Raw genomic sequence first — 16,661 nt, forward strand, 5'->3', positions numbered from 1 at the left:
TGTCTCAGAATGTGTTTGTTTCATTGGCAGTAAGTATGTAATATTGGCTTTATAAAGTCTTAACAATAGCACATTATTTACCTGTAGAAATTGTTATTTGTTTCAGCTTCTGGGTACTGAATCCATTGTCCACAAAATATCAATTTCTAACTAAATGTTTGTCATAGTGAAATAATAGTAATTAGAGATTTATCATAAGTAATCCGTGGATGACTGTACCCATCTATACGTTGCCCTCTCCGCCACACTCATACTCACAGGGGTCTACATTCATGGCATCTTTTGGAGACTGCTTCTGATTCTCAAGCACAACTACTGCTTGCTGCCTCACTTCTCCATGGCTACCTTGCTCGCATCGTGGCCCATAGGTCTTTGAATTCTTCCTGTGGTGTAATTTACACCAGGCTGCTCGACAGTCTGAGGCTGAAGTCCAGCCTTACCTCTCTGAACAGGGTGTCATGGCCGTCCATCGTGTAATGAAAAGTTAGATTCCTCCTTAGTGCCCACCCGCACTATTTTCCTCACTTTTGATAGAGCGGTTCTCCTGTCCAATATCAAAGCAGACTATGAAATTATTACAGTCCGGCTCTACATTCCAAACCTGATGCGCTGCTACCAGTGTCATGGTGTCAATTGTACTAGAATGTCTTGTTAACACCCAGCCAAATGTGCAACCTGTGCTAGGGATGCACATAAGGGCAATTGTCCACCTCCTTTTCCCCACTGTATCAATTGCAATGGTGGCCATGCCACCTTCTCTCGGGATTGTCCCGTGTATCTTGATGTGCGCCTGTCCAAGACATCCGGATAAAGGAAAAAGTTCCTTCCCAGTAGCTCGTAAGCCACTGGCTACTCGCAAATCCTATGTTCTCCCGTCTGGCACCTGTAGTTCTGTTCTTGTTACCCCTCGCTCCATGAAGGACATGGCCACACAGTCATCTGACCAAGATTCAGCTGTGAGGTTGTGAAATCGCCCAGTGTCAAGGTAGCATCGCCATCCCCCCATCCAGCTATGCAACAAACTGTCAAACTCTCGCCTCAAGGGGCGAAACCACAATCTACACAACTGGTGGGCCGGATAAGACAGGAGTAGTACTCCTGTGTTGACTTCCTCTGTTCCTCCATCTAAACAACACCCGAGTCTTCCTCTAACCTGAAAGGCTTGAAGAAGTCCTTTGCCAACTCAAAGATCCTCTTCATCGGTGTCTTTCCATATCTTAGCCCAGCGGACCTCTGTATCGCCGATGCGCACAACCAACCATTTTTCAGCATTGGACTCCATGGACCAACCGCACAAGCAAGTTGATGCTTCTATGGACACCATGAAGCAGGATCCTCCTGATTTTGTGCTCTGTAATAGTGACTGTACACTGGCTGTCACCCAGCAGCTGCTAAGTTGACACACCAACATCTCTTTCTCATTATGACTGTCCTTCAATGGAATGTTCGTGGCCTTCGTTCTCACAAAGAGGATTTACAGGCTTTTATCATCACAGCATCCCCTTGTACTCTGTCTTCAGGAAAAGAAATTGCACCCTCATGACTGCTTTGAGGTTTCACATTACTTACCGATTTGTTTTTGACCTTCCCCCTGAGGTCATCATTCCTTCTAACGGGGATGTAATGCTGCTCATACAGGATGACATTCGTAGTCAGCCCATCTCCCTGACTACCCATTTTTCAAGCTGTTGCAGTTCGCCTTTTCCTTCCCCACCTTACTTTTTCCCTCTGTACCGTTTATGTCCCTCTGTCATTAAGTGTTACCAGGGCAGACTTCCTTCAGATTAGTGGGCAGCTATCTCCCCCACTTTGCTACTCGGTGACTTTAATGCACATCATCCCCTTTGGGGTTCTCCCAGGACCTGTTGGAGAGGTGCCCTCTTGGCTGACCTCCTTAACCAGCTTAACCTCTTCTGCCTTAACACTGGAGCACCCACATCCTTTCCAACTCCTCACACACCTATCCTTTTGCACTGCCCAGCTTGCCCATTGTCTTGAGTGATCCGTTCTTTCTGACACCTACTCGAGCGACCATTTCCCGTGTGCTATCTGTTTGCTGACTCCTACCCTACCCAATCCACGTGCACGCCCAAATGGCAGTTCACTAAGGCTGTGACTGGCAGCTTTACTCACTCCTCTGTGGTGACCTTCGCAAAACAAGATTTCCCTAGTTGTGATGCCCAGGTGGAATATCTCACAAATGTTATCCTTACTGCTGCAGGATGTTCCATTCCTCACATTTCCTCTTTAGCACGTCATGCCCCAGTCCCTTGTTTGGCTGAGGCGTGCTGCTTTGCAATTCATACATGGAAATGCGCACTCCGTGTTTTTAACTGTCATCCTATGATAGCAAACGGCATTCATTATAAACAGATGCGTGCAAAGTGTTGTTGCATTCTACGGGATAGCAAAAGAGCTAGCTGGATTTCATTCACTAGTTCTTTTAACAGTTTCACCCCTTCCTCTGTTGTGTGGGGCAACCTCCAACGGTTCTCCGGGACCAAGATCCATTCTCCAATTTCCGGCCTGACAGTATCAGACAATGTTATTGTGGACTCTATTGCTATCTCCAACACCTTGGGCAACCATTTTGCGGAAGTTTTGAACTCTCCCCACTATCAGCCTGCCTTCCTCCACCGGAAGTGAGTGGAGGAGGCTAAGGTGATACCCTTCTCTCCTGCAAATCGTGAGTGTTACAGTGCCGCCTATTCTATGAGGGAGCTAGATCATGCTCTCTGTTCATCCCGGTCCTCCGCCCCAGCGCCAGACGCCACACACATTCAGATGTTATAGCACCTTTCTCTTGCAGACAAGCATTTTCTGCTTAACACGTACAACCGCATTTGGGCAGAGGGCACATTTGCCGGGTGCTGGTGTGATACCTCCGTCATACCCATACCTAAGCCCGGTAAGGACATAAACCTTCCTTCTAGCTACTGCCCCATCTCTCTTACCAGCTGCATTTGCACGGTGATGGAACGTGTGATTCATGCCTGACTGGTATAGTGGCTCAAGTCTCGCAATTTACTGACAAATTCACAGTGTGGCTTTAGAGTGTGGCGTTCAGCAGTTGACCATCTCGTACTTTGTCTGACCATGTCATGAATGGTTTTCTGCGGGAATCCCAAACTGTGGCCATGTTTTTCGACTTGGAGAAGGCCTACAACACCTGCTGGAGAACTGGTATCATGCGTACACTTTACAGATGGGGCTTCTGTGGCCACCTGCCCTGTTTCCTTCAGGAATTTTTAAAAGATTGAGTTTTCAAGGTGCGTGTGGGCTCTACCCTGCCGGACACCTTTATCCAGGAAAACGCTGTGCCTCAGGGTTCCGTCCTGAGTGTTGTCCCCTTTGCTATCGCCATTAACCCTATAATGGCCTGTCTCCCGCTTGGCATCTCCAGCTCCCTTTTTATTGACGATCTTGCAATGCATACAGTTTTCGACAGACCTGTCTCACTGAGCGGCGTCTTCAGCGATGCCCTGGTCGTCTTTACACCTGGAGCATTGACAATGGCTTTCACTTTTCCACTTACAAAACCTTCTGTACGAATTTTTGGCGATGGAAGTGGTTTCTCCCACCAACTTTACCTCTTGGGCTTGTTGCCTTTCCGTTCGTTGAAACTACAGTGAAACCCCGCTTTTACACTTTTCAAGCGACTTCAGAAAAATTGTGTAAAATGTAAGAAAATGTAAAATTGGGAAATAACGTTTTAAACTGTAAAAGTTATGTATAGGATACCCCCTTGCACTTTATGTATGATATATGTACATAACAGGCATCAAAAGGTTTGGCAGGGACTTCTTTTACTATCTAATGAAGGTTTATTATCTAATAAAAACTGCTGATGTAAATGGAAATAACTGTCTGGAAAGTATGAACGTTTGACTCGATTTCATGTCATTAACGATGTTTTTGAAAGCCTGCAGCTGTCATTCATTATTTAAATAATAAAATTCTGAAAGAGTTACATATTTTTTCATGCTTTATATCACTCTTTTTCAAGAATTTTTTCTCATTGTCAAGTGCAAATAAGTAAATAAGTATTTTGTATGGTGTTTGAATATATATTGTTCTGTGTCTCTTGCACTGTAGTCGCCTTTTTGAGGTTGTGAGGTACTGTGCTTCATCAGTTGTGTAGAAAACCCCACACACTCAAACTATCACCCACTTTGTTTGTTTGTTTGTTTGTGTAACATCACAAAAAATACATACGTAAATACTGCACTTGACAACGAGAATAAATTCTCGAAACATGTTTTGCTGAGCATGAATACAATACAGTACATAACACAATGCTGTGTTTACACTAAAAAATATGAGCAACAAAAAATGAATGTTGTCGTCGACTAATGCTCCACATGGCCATACGCCGAAACATGTTAAATAGGGTTCGACAATGGTGTCACGATGACCTCAACAAGCACAAAACTGCATTTGCACAGTAAAGACAGTTTGTAAATGGTTGTGATTGGTCACGGTATCTTCATTCCAGTTACTCCCATCAGCCACTACGCCAAGTAGAGCTTTGCAGCTGCAGGAGATACGGCACGAATTGCTACAACTTTTACTAGTTTACTGGTTCAAATCCGCTGAATAGAGAGCCCTGGTGTCAAGAAAGTTAAGCACTTAACCCTAGCATTACCAACGGGGAGGGGGGGGGGGGGGGCCACGTAGGCCCACTGACTCAGTTTTTCTATGTTGTATCCACACCCTTTGATATATGAACTTGAAAGCAAAGGTAATTGTTCGTTATTGAATGTACTATTGAGTCATTACAGAATTTTGGAATAAAAATGTAATTAAAATTCATTTACTTGATTTAATTCTCTGTGGGCGTTAGAAGCCCACCAGTTGGTAATAGCAAGGAAAGATTTACGAGGTTGAGTCTTTTGTTTCAAATTCTTACCATGAAACGAATTTTGGCATTGTTGCCTTCAGACATATTACGAGGGTCAGTCAAAAAGTAATGCCTCCTATTTTTTTTTCTACGTTTAATTGTCAGGAAATTTAAATGCAATTACATAGGTTGAAAACAACAACATTGAGGATCATTTTGTCATTTTTCAATGTAATCTCCGCCCATCTCTACAGTTTTGGTCCATCTTTGAACAAGGGCATGTATCCCAGCACGGTAAAAATCACAGCTCTGCTTCCTAAGCCATTGACGCACGGATGTTTTGACGGCCTCCTCATCTTCAAAATGAATCCCACGATAAGCTTCTTTTAGTGGCCTGAGCAGATGGAAGTCTGATGGTGCCAGGTCAGGGCTGTATGGGGGATGAGGCAAAACTTCCCATCCAATTTTGACAATCTCGTCAGAGGTGTGACGACTGGTGTGTGGTCTTGCATTGTCATGCAAAAGAAGAACATCTGCCATTGATTTTGTTGGGCGAACTCGCTGAAGACGTGCTTTAAGTTTTTTGTGGGTTGTGATGTATTGAACAGAATTTATTGTGCATCCATGCTCCAAAAAATTAACCAGAATCACACCCTCTGTATCCCAGAAAACTGTTGCCATAACTTTCCCTGCCGATCGCACAGTTTTGAATTTTTTCTTCCTCGGCGAGCTTGTGTGACGCCACTCCATTGACTGCCTCTTTGATTCGGGTTCAAAAAAATGCACTCATGTTTCGTCCCCGGTCACAATTTTTTTCAGAAACTCATCTCCCTCCAAACGGAAGCGCTGCAAGTGTTGGGAGGCTATTGTTTTCCTTGCCTCTTTATTCTGATCGGTTAACATTCTTGGAACCCACCGTGCACAAACTTTTGAGTACCCCAATTGTTTAATAATCGTGATCACACTGCCTTTACTAAGAGAAATAATGCGACACACTTCATCTGCAGTCACCCGACGGTCACCACGAATGATGTCATCAACTTGCTGAATGTTGTGTGGAGTCACTGCACTCACCGGCCTGCCGCTCCGCTTTTCGTCAGTCAACGGTGTTTGCCCTTCAGCTTCCTTACAACGACGAACCCATCGTCTAACAGTGCTGACATCCACTGTCACAACACCATACACCTTCTTCAGTCTTTCATGAATGCGTATGGGCGTTTCACCTTCTGCATTCAAGAATTCAATCACACAACGCTGTCTCAAACGAACATCGATGTCGGCCATCTTACAAACTTCTGCTGTGCTGCCACCTGTTGACACAGAAAGTTACTACTGCAGTGGATTGCAGAAGAAGGTTTGAGGAATGGTGCCAAATTCAAATTTTTCACTTAACTTAATTTTTTTAAGTAGAAAAAAAATGGGAGGCATTACTTTTTGACCGACCCTCGTATTATGAAGCGGACCATTGTTATTTTCAGTGTTTCTGCTGCTGTTGAACCAGCAACATGAGTAGACAACGTTTACATGATAGTTCCATTGAAAGAGTGCTAGAAGAAGTTTTGAACGAATCAGATTTAGAGGAAAGTGAAGTGGATGATGATATGGAAGAAATTAGAACTGATTCATCGTCTGAGAATGAAGATGAGGTTGAAGCCAATCCACCAGATGATAATGATACGGAATGTGATAAATTCATTGCAAAAAGTGGACGAGAGTATATTACGAAGCCATCTCGACAATATCGGCGTTCTGTACAAAATATAGTGCGAGAAAGAATGGGGCTAGGACAACAAGGAAGAATTGCGTCTCCGAAAGAGGCTATAGAGCTCTTTTTTACACCTCAAATTATGAATCTAATAAAACTACACTCAAATGAAGAGGCTTTTCGGCTAGGTATTCAGCACACAGATGAAGATGAGTTATTTTGTTATATAGGACTCTTGCTAATCATGGGTTAAAATCATGACAATAAGATACCTGTCCAAGATTTATGGTCTTTGCTTCAGGGCCGACAAGTGTACTATGGATCAATGAGTCGGACCCGATTTTTCGAATTGACTAAAATATTGAGGTTTGATGATAAGAACACAAGAGAAATTCGTCGCCAGACTGACAAGTTTGCTCCAATGAGGGAAATTTTTGAAAGCTTCAATTCTTCACTTCCATTGTATTTCATTCCTGGTCTACATACAACAGTGGATGAGATGTTGTCTTTGTTCCGTGGTCGCTGTCCATTCAAGGTGTTTCTAAAAGAAAAACCTGGAAAATACGGCATTCTAATTCGAATGCTGTCTGATTCTGAGACTAGATATGTGATCAGCATGGACATCTATACATGCAAGTCAGGAAATACACAGCATTCAAATGGACCGATGGAAATTGTAAAGAGACTAATAAAACCTATTGAAAAATCAGGCCGTAATGTTACCACAGATCAGTACTATACTTCAGTGGAACTTGCTGAGACTCTATGGAATGATTTTCACCTCACACTTGTTGGCACCCTACAGTCTAACAGACGACACATACCTGAAGAGCTGAAGACTACAACTGGCCGCAGTTTACACTCTTGCATCAACGCTAGTCTGCGAGAAGCCAAAGCGACTGCTGTTGATGCTTTCAACTTATCACTCAGAAGGGGTGTTGAATGAAGGCTCAAAAAAGACTAACATAAATCTTTTTTATAATTCTACAAAGGGAGGCGTGGACACCATAGACCAGATGGCAAGACACTACAGCACAAAGAGAGGAACAAGAAGATGGCCTTTGTCCCTCTTCTACACACTCATTGACATAGCAGCAATAAATGCATATTCACTCTTCCTCCTCAACTTTCCGAATTGGAAAAAGAATTTGCTAAACCGCAGAAGGGTTTTTATCACTAACTTAGGTCTCGAACTAATAAGATCTCAAGTAGATAAACGGGCACAAAATTTGTATGGACTTCAGAAGCCAGTAATAATGGCGATGGAAAGCATCACACAACGGAAGCTCAGCTGCTCTGTAGAACCATCATCCTCAACAGCAGAACCAGGAACACGTGAACAGTGCCACCTATGCTGCCAAGAAGCTGCATCTAAAAAGATCAAGTAAACAAGCTGGGAAAGTCAACTGTTACCTGCTCTCAGTGCCACAAACACGTCTGTGGGAAACACTGCAGGAAGACAGTGTTGTGTGAAAAATGCGTTGCAGAATGAGACAGTAAATTTTGTTTGCTTCATGTAGTGTATTGAATTAAAAAAAGTCGTTTTTATAAGAAAACACTATTTTGAAACATTACTCCAAAAAATATATAAACTGAATCTCGTGATTTGTTCATTTTATTCCTATTATAATAACATTTTTTATTATCCAGTATACAAAAACAATGTCTAAGCATTTTGAATTGTTATTAGAGGTATCAGAAGTAAATAAACTTGATTTATGATAAAATAAATTGTGGTATTCTTTATGGGCCTTTGAGGCCCCCCGTTGGTATTACATGTAACAAAAAATACGTTGGTAATGCTAGGGTTAATATTTGTAAACGCTACTGGACGACCAACATCATGCCAGCATCATATTTTCTCCACAAACATTTTTTCGTAACGTGTAAATCGTGGGAAAATTATAAATATGTTGACGCAAAATCAGGTGCAAATTAACGTTTTGGGCATATGAAATTTGACGGGACCCATAAAAAATGTTGTAAATGGCAGGAAAAAGTTAATTCCAGGAATGTAAAAGTGGGGTTATACTGTACGAAATTCCTGGGGCTCATGCTCGATAGGAAACACTCTTGGTCCCTCCCTGTGTCTTACATGTCAGCCTGCTGTACACAGTTCCTTAAAGTCCTATGTGTCCTCAATGGTACTTCCTGAGGTGCCAATCGAACCACCCACCTCCATTTGTACAAGACCCTTGCCCGTTCGAAACTCGACTACGGGTGCTTTGTTTATGCATCTGCTTGCCCATTCCTCTTACGCTGTCGCAACACTATACACCATTATGCCATCCGTTTGGCCACGGGCGCCTTTTACACTAGCCCACTTGAGAGCCTGTATGCTGAAGCTGCTGAACTACCACTGTCATACCACCACGACTTTCTCCTCAGTAGGTATTTACGCAGTTTGTCTGCCATATGTGGCCACCTATCCTATGCCTCCTTCTTTGACAATTCCTTTGATCATCAGTGTGGGGCACGTCGCTCTCCTCTGTTACCTCCTGGAGTCCGCTTTCAGCACTTAATACGGTGGCTTAACTTCACGCTACCTGCAACTTTCCCGGTGGGTGTGAGCCCTCCACCACCTTGGCTTCGTGAAGCAGCTAATGTTAACCTTGGTCTTCATTCGCTTCGTAAGGACACAACCTTCGAATGGAACTTCGTGATAATGCCTTTGTATATACTGATGGCTCTCGGACTGACCGTGGGTTCAGGTGTGCCTTCGTCATTGTCACCCGTGTCTTTCAATATCGGCTTCCAGCACACTGCTCAGTCATTACAACTGAGCTCTTTGCCTTGTATCAGGCCACAGAGTACATCCAGCAACACAGATTTTCAATTGTCCTCCGCTCAGACTCACTCAGCGCTCTTCAAAGTCTGTGTGTGCGCTGTACATTACCCATTCCTTAGTGCAGCGGGTCCAGTAAAACTGTCATTTGCTTACTCTTGGTGGAGCCAGTGTGATGTTTCTGTGGGTTCCTGGTCATGTCAGTCTGGTAGGAAACGAGGCTGTTGACACTGCTGCCAAGTCTGCAGTCCTTGTACCTGAGCCTGCTAGTATCTATATTCCCTCCAGTGATCTGTGTCACTGTCTCCCAGGGGATGGTGTCCCTTTGGCATTGCCAATGGTCCTCCCTTCAAAGGAATAAGCTCTGGCTTATTTAGCCTCTCCCAGTGGCTTGGATGACCTCCTATCGGCCCTCCCACCGGGAGGTGGTCATTTTAACTAGGCTGTGCCATTTTAGCCATCGTCATTTGCTAAGTGACGCTACACCACAACTTGGTACACATTGTGCCCATGTTTTAACTGTCCGCCACTTCCTGATGGAATGTCCAGTTTTTAACTGTTTATGTTCCCACTTGTGTTTGCCGTCTGATTTATCAGCCATTTTAGGTAATGTGATGTGGGTTGTCGACCGCGTTTCACTTTTTATGGCAAAGGCCACTTAATTTTTAGTTTTGTACCTCCTTTTCTGTATGGTGTCTTTTTTAGACCTTTTTCCATGTGCCAGTTCTTAGCTGTCTTCTATTATGTCAATTGGGACTGACCTATAGTTGTTTTTTTAACTCCTCTTTGTCTTTGTGTTCTCTAGTTTTGACTTGGGTGTGTATGACCCCAGTTGTTTTTTGTGCTCTGAAGCAAAACAAAACCAAACACATGTACTGGGGCCATTTGGATGATCAGTGATTTTTGTGTTTTACCCAGTGGTGATTCACCACCTTAATGTCTGCTGAAATTGCTGTTGTGTGCAGGGAAATATGCTCTGCCATTTCGGCCAACCACATATATGCTTGCATATCCACATCCATACCATCTTCTTGCTGCCATGCTACCCATGTGACATAAAACTCACTAGTTTCCTAGATATTCTTCATTCTTTTTAAGCAGTTCATCCCTAGACACCCTGTATTCCAGTGGCTAATTTTTGGCATAGCTTTATTTTGGTATTTCAGGCAGCAATAGCATTTCCATGAAATCTAACATAAAATTATTAAATCTGCTCCATGAAATGAGGCTCTCAGTAAGCACCATTTCCACAGTATCAACCATGCATTTTGCACAGTTTTCTTGTTTAACGTATTTTTTAACTACATCTTGTTCAGTGGACTGAACTGACTACCAAAGACTTCTGAAGAAATGAGTTTCAGATTCCTATCTCATCTGGTCCCCTAAATCCTTTCAAATAACTGTCTTCTCCATAAATGGGCCAACAGTGTAAGTGCTCAGTCGCACATAACTTTAATGGACATTTAACGTAACATTTATTCTTGTTCAAGGGAGTTTGGAAGACATAGTAGAGGTCTACTGTAATTCTTTATTAATTTATTGCACTGATTTGTTTTCAGGAAACAGAAGAAATTTTAGCAGATGTTTTGAAAGTAGAGGTTTTTAGGCAAACAGTTGCCTCTAATGTGTTGGTTGGATCATACTGTATCCTTTCTAATCAAGGTGGTTTAGTTCATCCACATACATCAGTGCAAGATCAGGATGAATTATCTTCATTGCTGCAGGTTCCATTAGTGGTGAGTGTAATTCTATTCTCTACATCCAGTGTTTTGTTTCTGTGGACCTTACATTGTATATCATTCAGAAGACAATACGTAAAACTGTAGTCAACTGTATCCCCAGAAATATCTGTGCTGTATGTTGCAGTAATTAAGCATATTGAGATGCTATTGTTAAAATATATTGCAAGTCCTTTTGCAAATGTATGGCGAAGGTTAATTTGTAATGACAATCCCCTATTCCTTTTATAAACTGATCTGCCAGAATGTTATAACCACCTACCTAACAGCCAAGACGTCCACCTTTGGCATGGGTAACAGTGGTAACACTTCATGGCATGGAAGCAATGATGCCTCGGTAGGTCGCTGGATGGAATTGGCTCCACAGATGCACAACCGAAGGCACCTAATTCCCATAAATTCCAGGGATTGGGCAGTTCAGTCACATCCCAGATGCATTTGATCATGTTCAGATCTGGCAAGTTGGGGGGCCAGCACGTATATTGGAACTTGTCACTATGTCCACTGTGTTCCTCGAACCACTCCATTGCACTACTGGCCTTGTGATAAAGTACATTATCTTGTTGAAAAATGCCACTGCCGCCAGGAAACAAGATAGTCGTGAAGGGATATACGTGGTCTGCAACCAGTGTATATTTTTTGGCCATCATGGTATCTTACATGAGCTTCACACCCAAAAGTTCTCCAGAGCATAATGGAGCTGCCACCAGCTTGTCTCTGTCTCACTGTACAGGTGTCAAGCTCTTCCCCTGGAAGATGACGGATTTGCACCTTCCCATCGGCATGACAAAGGACGCATCGGGATTCGTGAGGCCATACAACACTTTGCCACTGCGGCAACGTCCATTGCCAATGGTCATGTGCCCATTTCATTTGCAGTTGCCAATGTCACGGTCTTATCATTGGCTCATGCATGGGGCATTGGCTGCAGGAGCTCATTGTTAGGAGTGTTTGGTGCACTGTGTGTTGTTCAGACACACTTGCACTCAGCCCAACATTAAAGTAAAGTTCTGTCACAGTTCATCGCCTGTGATATTTTACCAATCTGCCCAGCCTAGGACGTCAGACATACGTAATAAGGGATGGCTACCCAACCCCATGGCGTCTGTACATGTTTCACCTTGATTTTGTCATGTGTTGAAAACACTCACCACAGCACTCCTTAAACATCCAACAAGTTGTACAGTTTCTGAAATGCTCATGCTGAGCCTCTTGGCCACACAATTTGCCCTCTGTCAGACTCAGATCATGCGCCATCCCCATTGTACACATGGACAGCACTCACTGACACTACATGCACCGTGCATGTGAATGACTAGCAGTCATTACTCGCCATTTGACGCAGCTATCGCCTGGTCAGGTTTATATCGATAGGTCGATGGTCATAATGTTCTGGCTGATTAGTGTATAATTCATACATCTATGAAATTTGCAAAATGGGATGAAGCAGAGTATCACAGTGAAGTGAAAGTAGCAGAGATATTTTAATTTATTTATTTGATATGTTTGGTTGTACACTGTTGACTAATTATTGTGTATAAGTAAGAGCCAGTTGCCTATCGTTCAAATACACTGAGTATAATTTGTTACAGGCCGGAACAGTCAACAGAGGATCGGAAGTTATAGCTGCAGGAATGGTTGTTAACGATTGGTGTGCTTTTTGTGGAATGGACACCACTTCCACAGAGTTATCAGTAATTGAAAGCATCTTTAAATTAAATGATGCACAGCCATCATCAATAGCAACATCAATGCGAGCATCCTTAATTGAAAGGTATTTTCTATGAGTTGATCAGCTGTTTGTTGTTTGATAATTAATTACAATAACTTGCAGGCTGCCAATGATGTGAAGTAAAACAGTGGCTTTTTGAATCTTTTGTTTGGTGTGTAGATTAGTGTAAATATATCATTTATCTTATTTCTGAATGTTGTGTTCATCAGTTATTTGGTTCCAGCAAGTATTTTAGTTGCTGTATTTAATATAATTTTGACATTCCTTTTATTGTAGCTTGCCTTTTTTCCTGTTACTGCACATGAAGTCGTCGTTAGTTCTGTTGATCCATTGGGTTTTTCATCAGTGAGCAATGGCTTTCCTTTTATATGTGAATTAGCAACTTTCAACACTCCCAAGTAACATTTTATGAAAGGTGCTAATTTACCAGAATACTGGCCAGCATAGAAATGGATCATCGTGCTAACATAAAAAAAAAATAGAGCAGTATGAAGAAGAATGTGTTGTCGTCCAACCTTGTTGTTCACTTCTGCCATGCAATTATGTTACAACGTAGGCATAAATAAGTGTATAAAAAGGTTGCAGCATGCTTCTTTTGTATAGTTATATAATAAATAGTTCAGTTTGTGAATAATGGGCACTATGGGAGAGCCACACAAGAAAGCCAGTGATGACAAGGGTTGGGGTGGGGTGAATATGTAGGAGAAAAGGGTGTATTACTGTATCCCCAATCCCTCTTAGACTGCAATATCAATAATAAACACTGTTATTTGAACATCTTTGAACTCCCACTAGACATGATGTTACTGCCTTGTGACATGCCCATGCCTTACTCCATCAAAATGTCATCCAGTAATCGCAGAAACTTGTCTGAAAACTGTAACTTGGTGGGCAGTAGAGAGGTCAAAGCAAAGATCTACACATTAAAAAAAACAACTGATGTTGACAAGATGTGTTCATGCTTCTGCACATTGTTTGGAATTACACTATAAAGGAGCTGCATTTACTGAGATAATCAAACTGTTTTAATTAGATATCAGCCAAGAGTAATAATCCAGGCAGATTTGATCAATATCTGGCTGGCATTTGGTAATCCTGATGAGCTCAGTTAATATCATTCATTTCATTAAAGTTATTCAAATGGGCAATTATCTATCGTGCTGCTGACATACGGCACTGACACTGTTGCATGCCAGTATTCTGATAAAAAATTTTGGTATTCTTCCTACTTTTCACTCTTTCCTGCCCTGAGCCCTGCTCAGAATGAAGTAAATATTTCATTCAATGAAAGTAATTTTCTTTGCAATTCATATTTAATATGCTATATTTGTCTTCCAGTATGTCGTGACACGTGACATTGCCATCAGTGAAGAAAAATCTACATGGAAAAAATTGCAGTATCGCTTCAGAAATATGCTGCGTGGTATCATCTGGTAAACAGCTCTTCAGAAGTGTAATATTGAGGACAGTTTGTGTAATTATTGTGCTCAATTACTGTTGAAGTCTTTTTTTACATAATACATGAAATAATGTACACTTTTATTATTTTGTTTACTTCAGAAATTAATAAATTTTTCCCTTATGTTTTATCGTCAACCTTTTTAATGCCAAATACGACGTAATCGTGATAGAAAATTACTGTGAAAATTGACCAGCTTATGTAGTGAAAGAAGTCTTGGTGGTAATAAAAGTTCCCAGGAGGTTAGGGACATAACATGATCAGATTAATTAATTATCCCTGCTAATACACATTTGTTTGTTTCTTTCTTTAAATGCTTCTATTAAATCATTTGAGGTTTGCTTACTGAAGTATGTGAATTTTAAAGTTCAATCAACTGAATTGTCCTTTTGATTGCAGTAAGATACAAGGCCATCCTCGAGTTCAGTACACACATATTCCTTGTTGAAATTTGCAAAATATTTAAAGAACTTTATGTATACAAACAAATCTATGGAGAAATACTATTTATTGTTTACAAACATAGGAAAGTTCAGGTTGGAATATCAACAATAATATGGAAAGGATAGATTGGTACTCACCATAAAGATGACGCACTGAGTTGCAGTCAGGCACAACGAAAAGACTGTTACACAGAGCTTTTGACCAAAGCCTTCCTCAGAAAGGAAAACACGTGCACACATTCACACAAGCAAGCACATCTCGTACACAAATGACTGCTTTTAACCAGATATGGCAGTCATCGGTGCGAGGTGTGCTTGCTAGTGTGAATGCATGTGTATTTTCATTTCTAAAGAAGGCTCTGACTAAAAGCCCAGTGCCTAACAGTCTTTTAATTATTCCTATCTGCAACTCAGCATGATGAGTAGCAATCTATCCTTTTCCTAATACTACTCGTATTTGTATCTGACAGCATGTAAACTTGCTGTAAAGAAATTTTACAGTAAAGAAGTTATCCTGGTACGTTGTGGAAGCTTATTTTTCAACCATTGTTGCAAGATGAAAAATGGTAAGTGAGAGAGACATTTTGCCGTTTGTGTATTCTGTGAAATTTGAAATACATATTGTTGATGTCTTGTCATTTTATTCTCAGTGACACTTCAAAATCAATAAGTGAAGGTGGTGTAAGACTAGTTATTTAAACTAGTAATATATTTGGTGAATTGGGCATCATTTATGTACTTCAAAATGTTTAATGTTGAGAAAAACTTGGAGTATTTCAGCAAATTAATTCCATTGACAGTTTCCAAAATAGAACAGATATTAGTTGCGTAATTACTGATCTGAAGTTTTTAAATGTATTAACATCATATGTCCAATATGTACTGAAGATGGCTTTTATTTGGAAATTCTGTGTGTGTGTGTGTGTGTGTGTGTGTGTGTGTGTGTGTGTGTGTGTGTGTGTGTGTGTGTATTTTTTTGAGGCCTGCTTAAATTTATCCAAAAAAAGGCAAGGTAGAAAGCAATATTCCTAAATTGACAGAGATGAGTGTGAAGTTGTCACACCCAAAGAAGTAAGACATATGCAATCCCTTGATAGAAAACAGTACTTTTTTGTAAGTAGATTACTTCGATAACTAAAAAGTAGGCATTAGTTAATGTGTGCAATAAGTACTTAGTTTCTTGTTGTTGTCGTCATCGTCAGTCCTGAGACTGGTTTGATGCAGCTCTCCGTGCTACTCTATCCTGTGCAAGCTTCATCATCTCCCAGTACTTACTGCAGCCTACATCCTTCTGAATCTGCTTAGTGTATTCATCTCTTGGTCTCTCTCTACGATTTTTACCCTCCACGTTGCCCTCCAGTGCAAAATTTGTGATCCCTTGATGCCTCGGAACATGTCCTACCAACCGATTCCTTCTTCTTGTCAAGTTGTGCCATAAACTCCTCCCCAATTCTATTCAATACCTCCTCATTAGTTATGTAATCTACCCATCTAATCTTCAGCATTCTTCTGTAGCACCACATTTAGTTTCATATTATTTACCAGTAATCAATTTGTGTGTGGCAGGTTTTTAAACTTAATAAACCAAAATTATATTATTCAACCATTTAGACATTTAGCAAAGTAATCAAATTACAAAATAAGTGTAGAAAATATTTTCCAAATATATTGCCAGGTGTACCAGGATGAAATGAGCGTTAAGATACAAATGTGTCGATCTTTAATTTTCGTCGTCTTATCCTTCCTTTTTTGTTTTTTTACATCTGTCAAAGATATTTAGTATACATCAAGTTATGAAACAAATATCTTCGTATGTTTTCATCGTGTTAACAAAGTCAAATTTTAAACCAGAAAGTGATGATTTGCGGAAAGCATTAATTTTCTTGTTTTCATTTGAAAAAAAAGTACTGCAGAGTCGCATTGATTGCTTGTCGAGGCATAGGTGATCATGCTCTATC

General features: G+C 41.2%; 1 protein-coding gene across 1 annotated transcript in view; it reads left to right on the forward strand.

The window, feature by feature from the left end:
- Positions 1–14,390, forward strand: part of LOC126335415 (eukaryotic translation initiation factor 6) — a 38,580-nt gene extending 24,190 nt beyond the window's left edge. The window contains exons 4-6 of the mRNA XM_049998691.1: positions 10,890–11,066; positions 12,662–12,843; positions 14,140–14,390. Coding sequence (XP_049854648.1) covers positions 10,890–11,066; positions 12,662–12,843; positions 14,140–14,149 — 369 coding nt within the window. The 3' untranslated portion in view covers positions 14,150–14,390. The remainder of the gene's footprint in view (positions 1–10,889; positions 11,067–12,661; positions 12,844–14,139) is intronic.
- The last annotated feature ends 2,271 nt before the right edge of the window (positions 14,391–16,661 follow it).

The sequence above is a fragment of the Schistocerca gregaria genome, chromosome 2 (assembly GCF_023897955.1).
Source record: "Schistocerca gregaria isolate iqSchGreg1 chromosome 2, iqSchGreg1.2, whole genome shotgun sequence".
In the NCBI taxonomy this organism is placed as follows: Eukaryota; Metazoa; Arthropoda; class Insecta; order Orthoptera; family Acrididae; genus Schistocerca; species Schistocerca gregaria.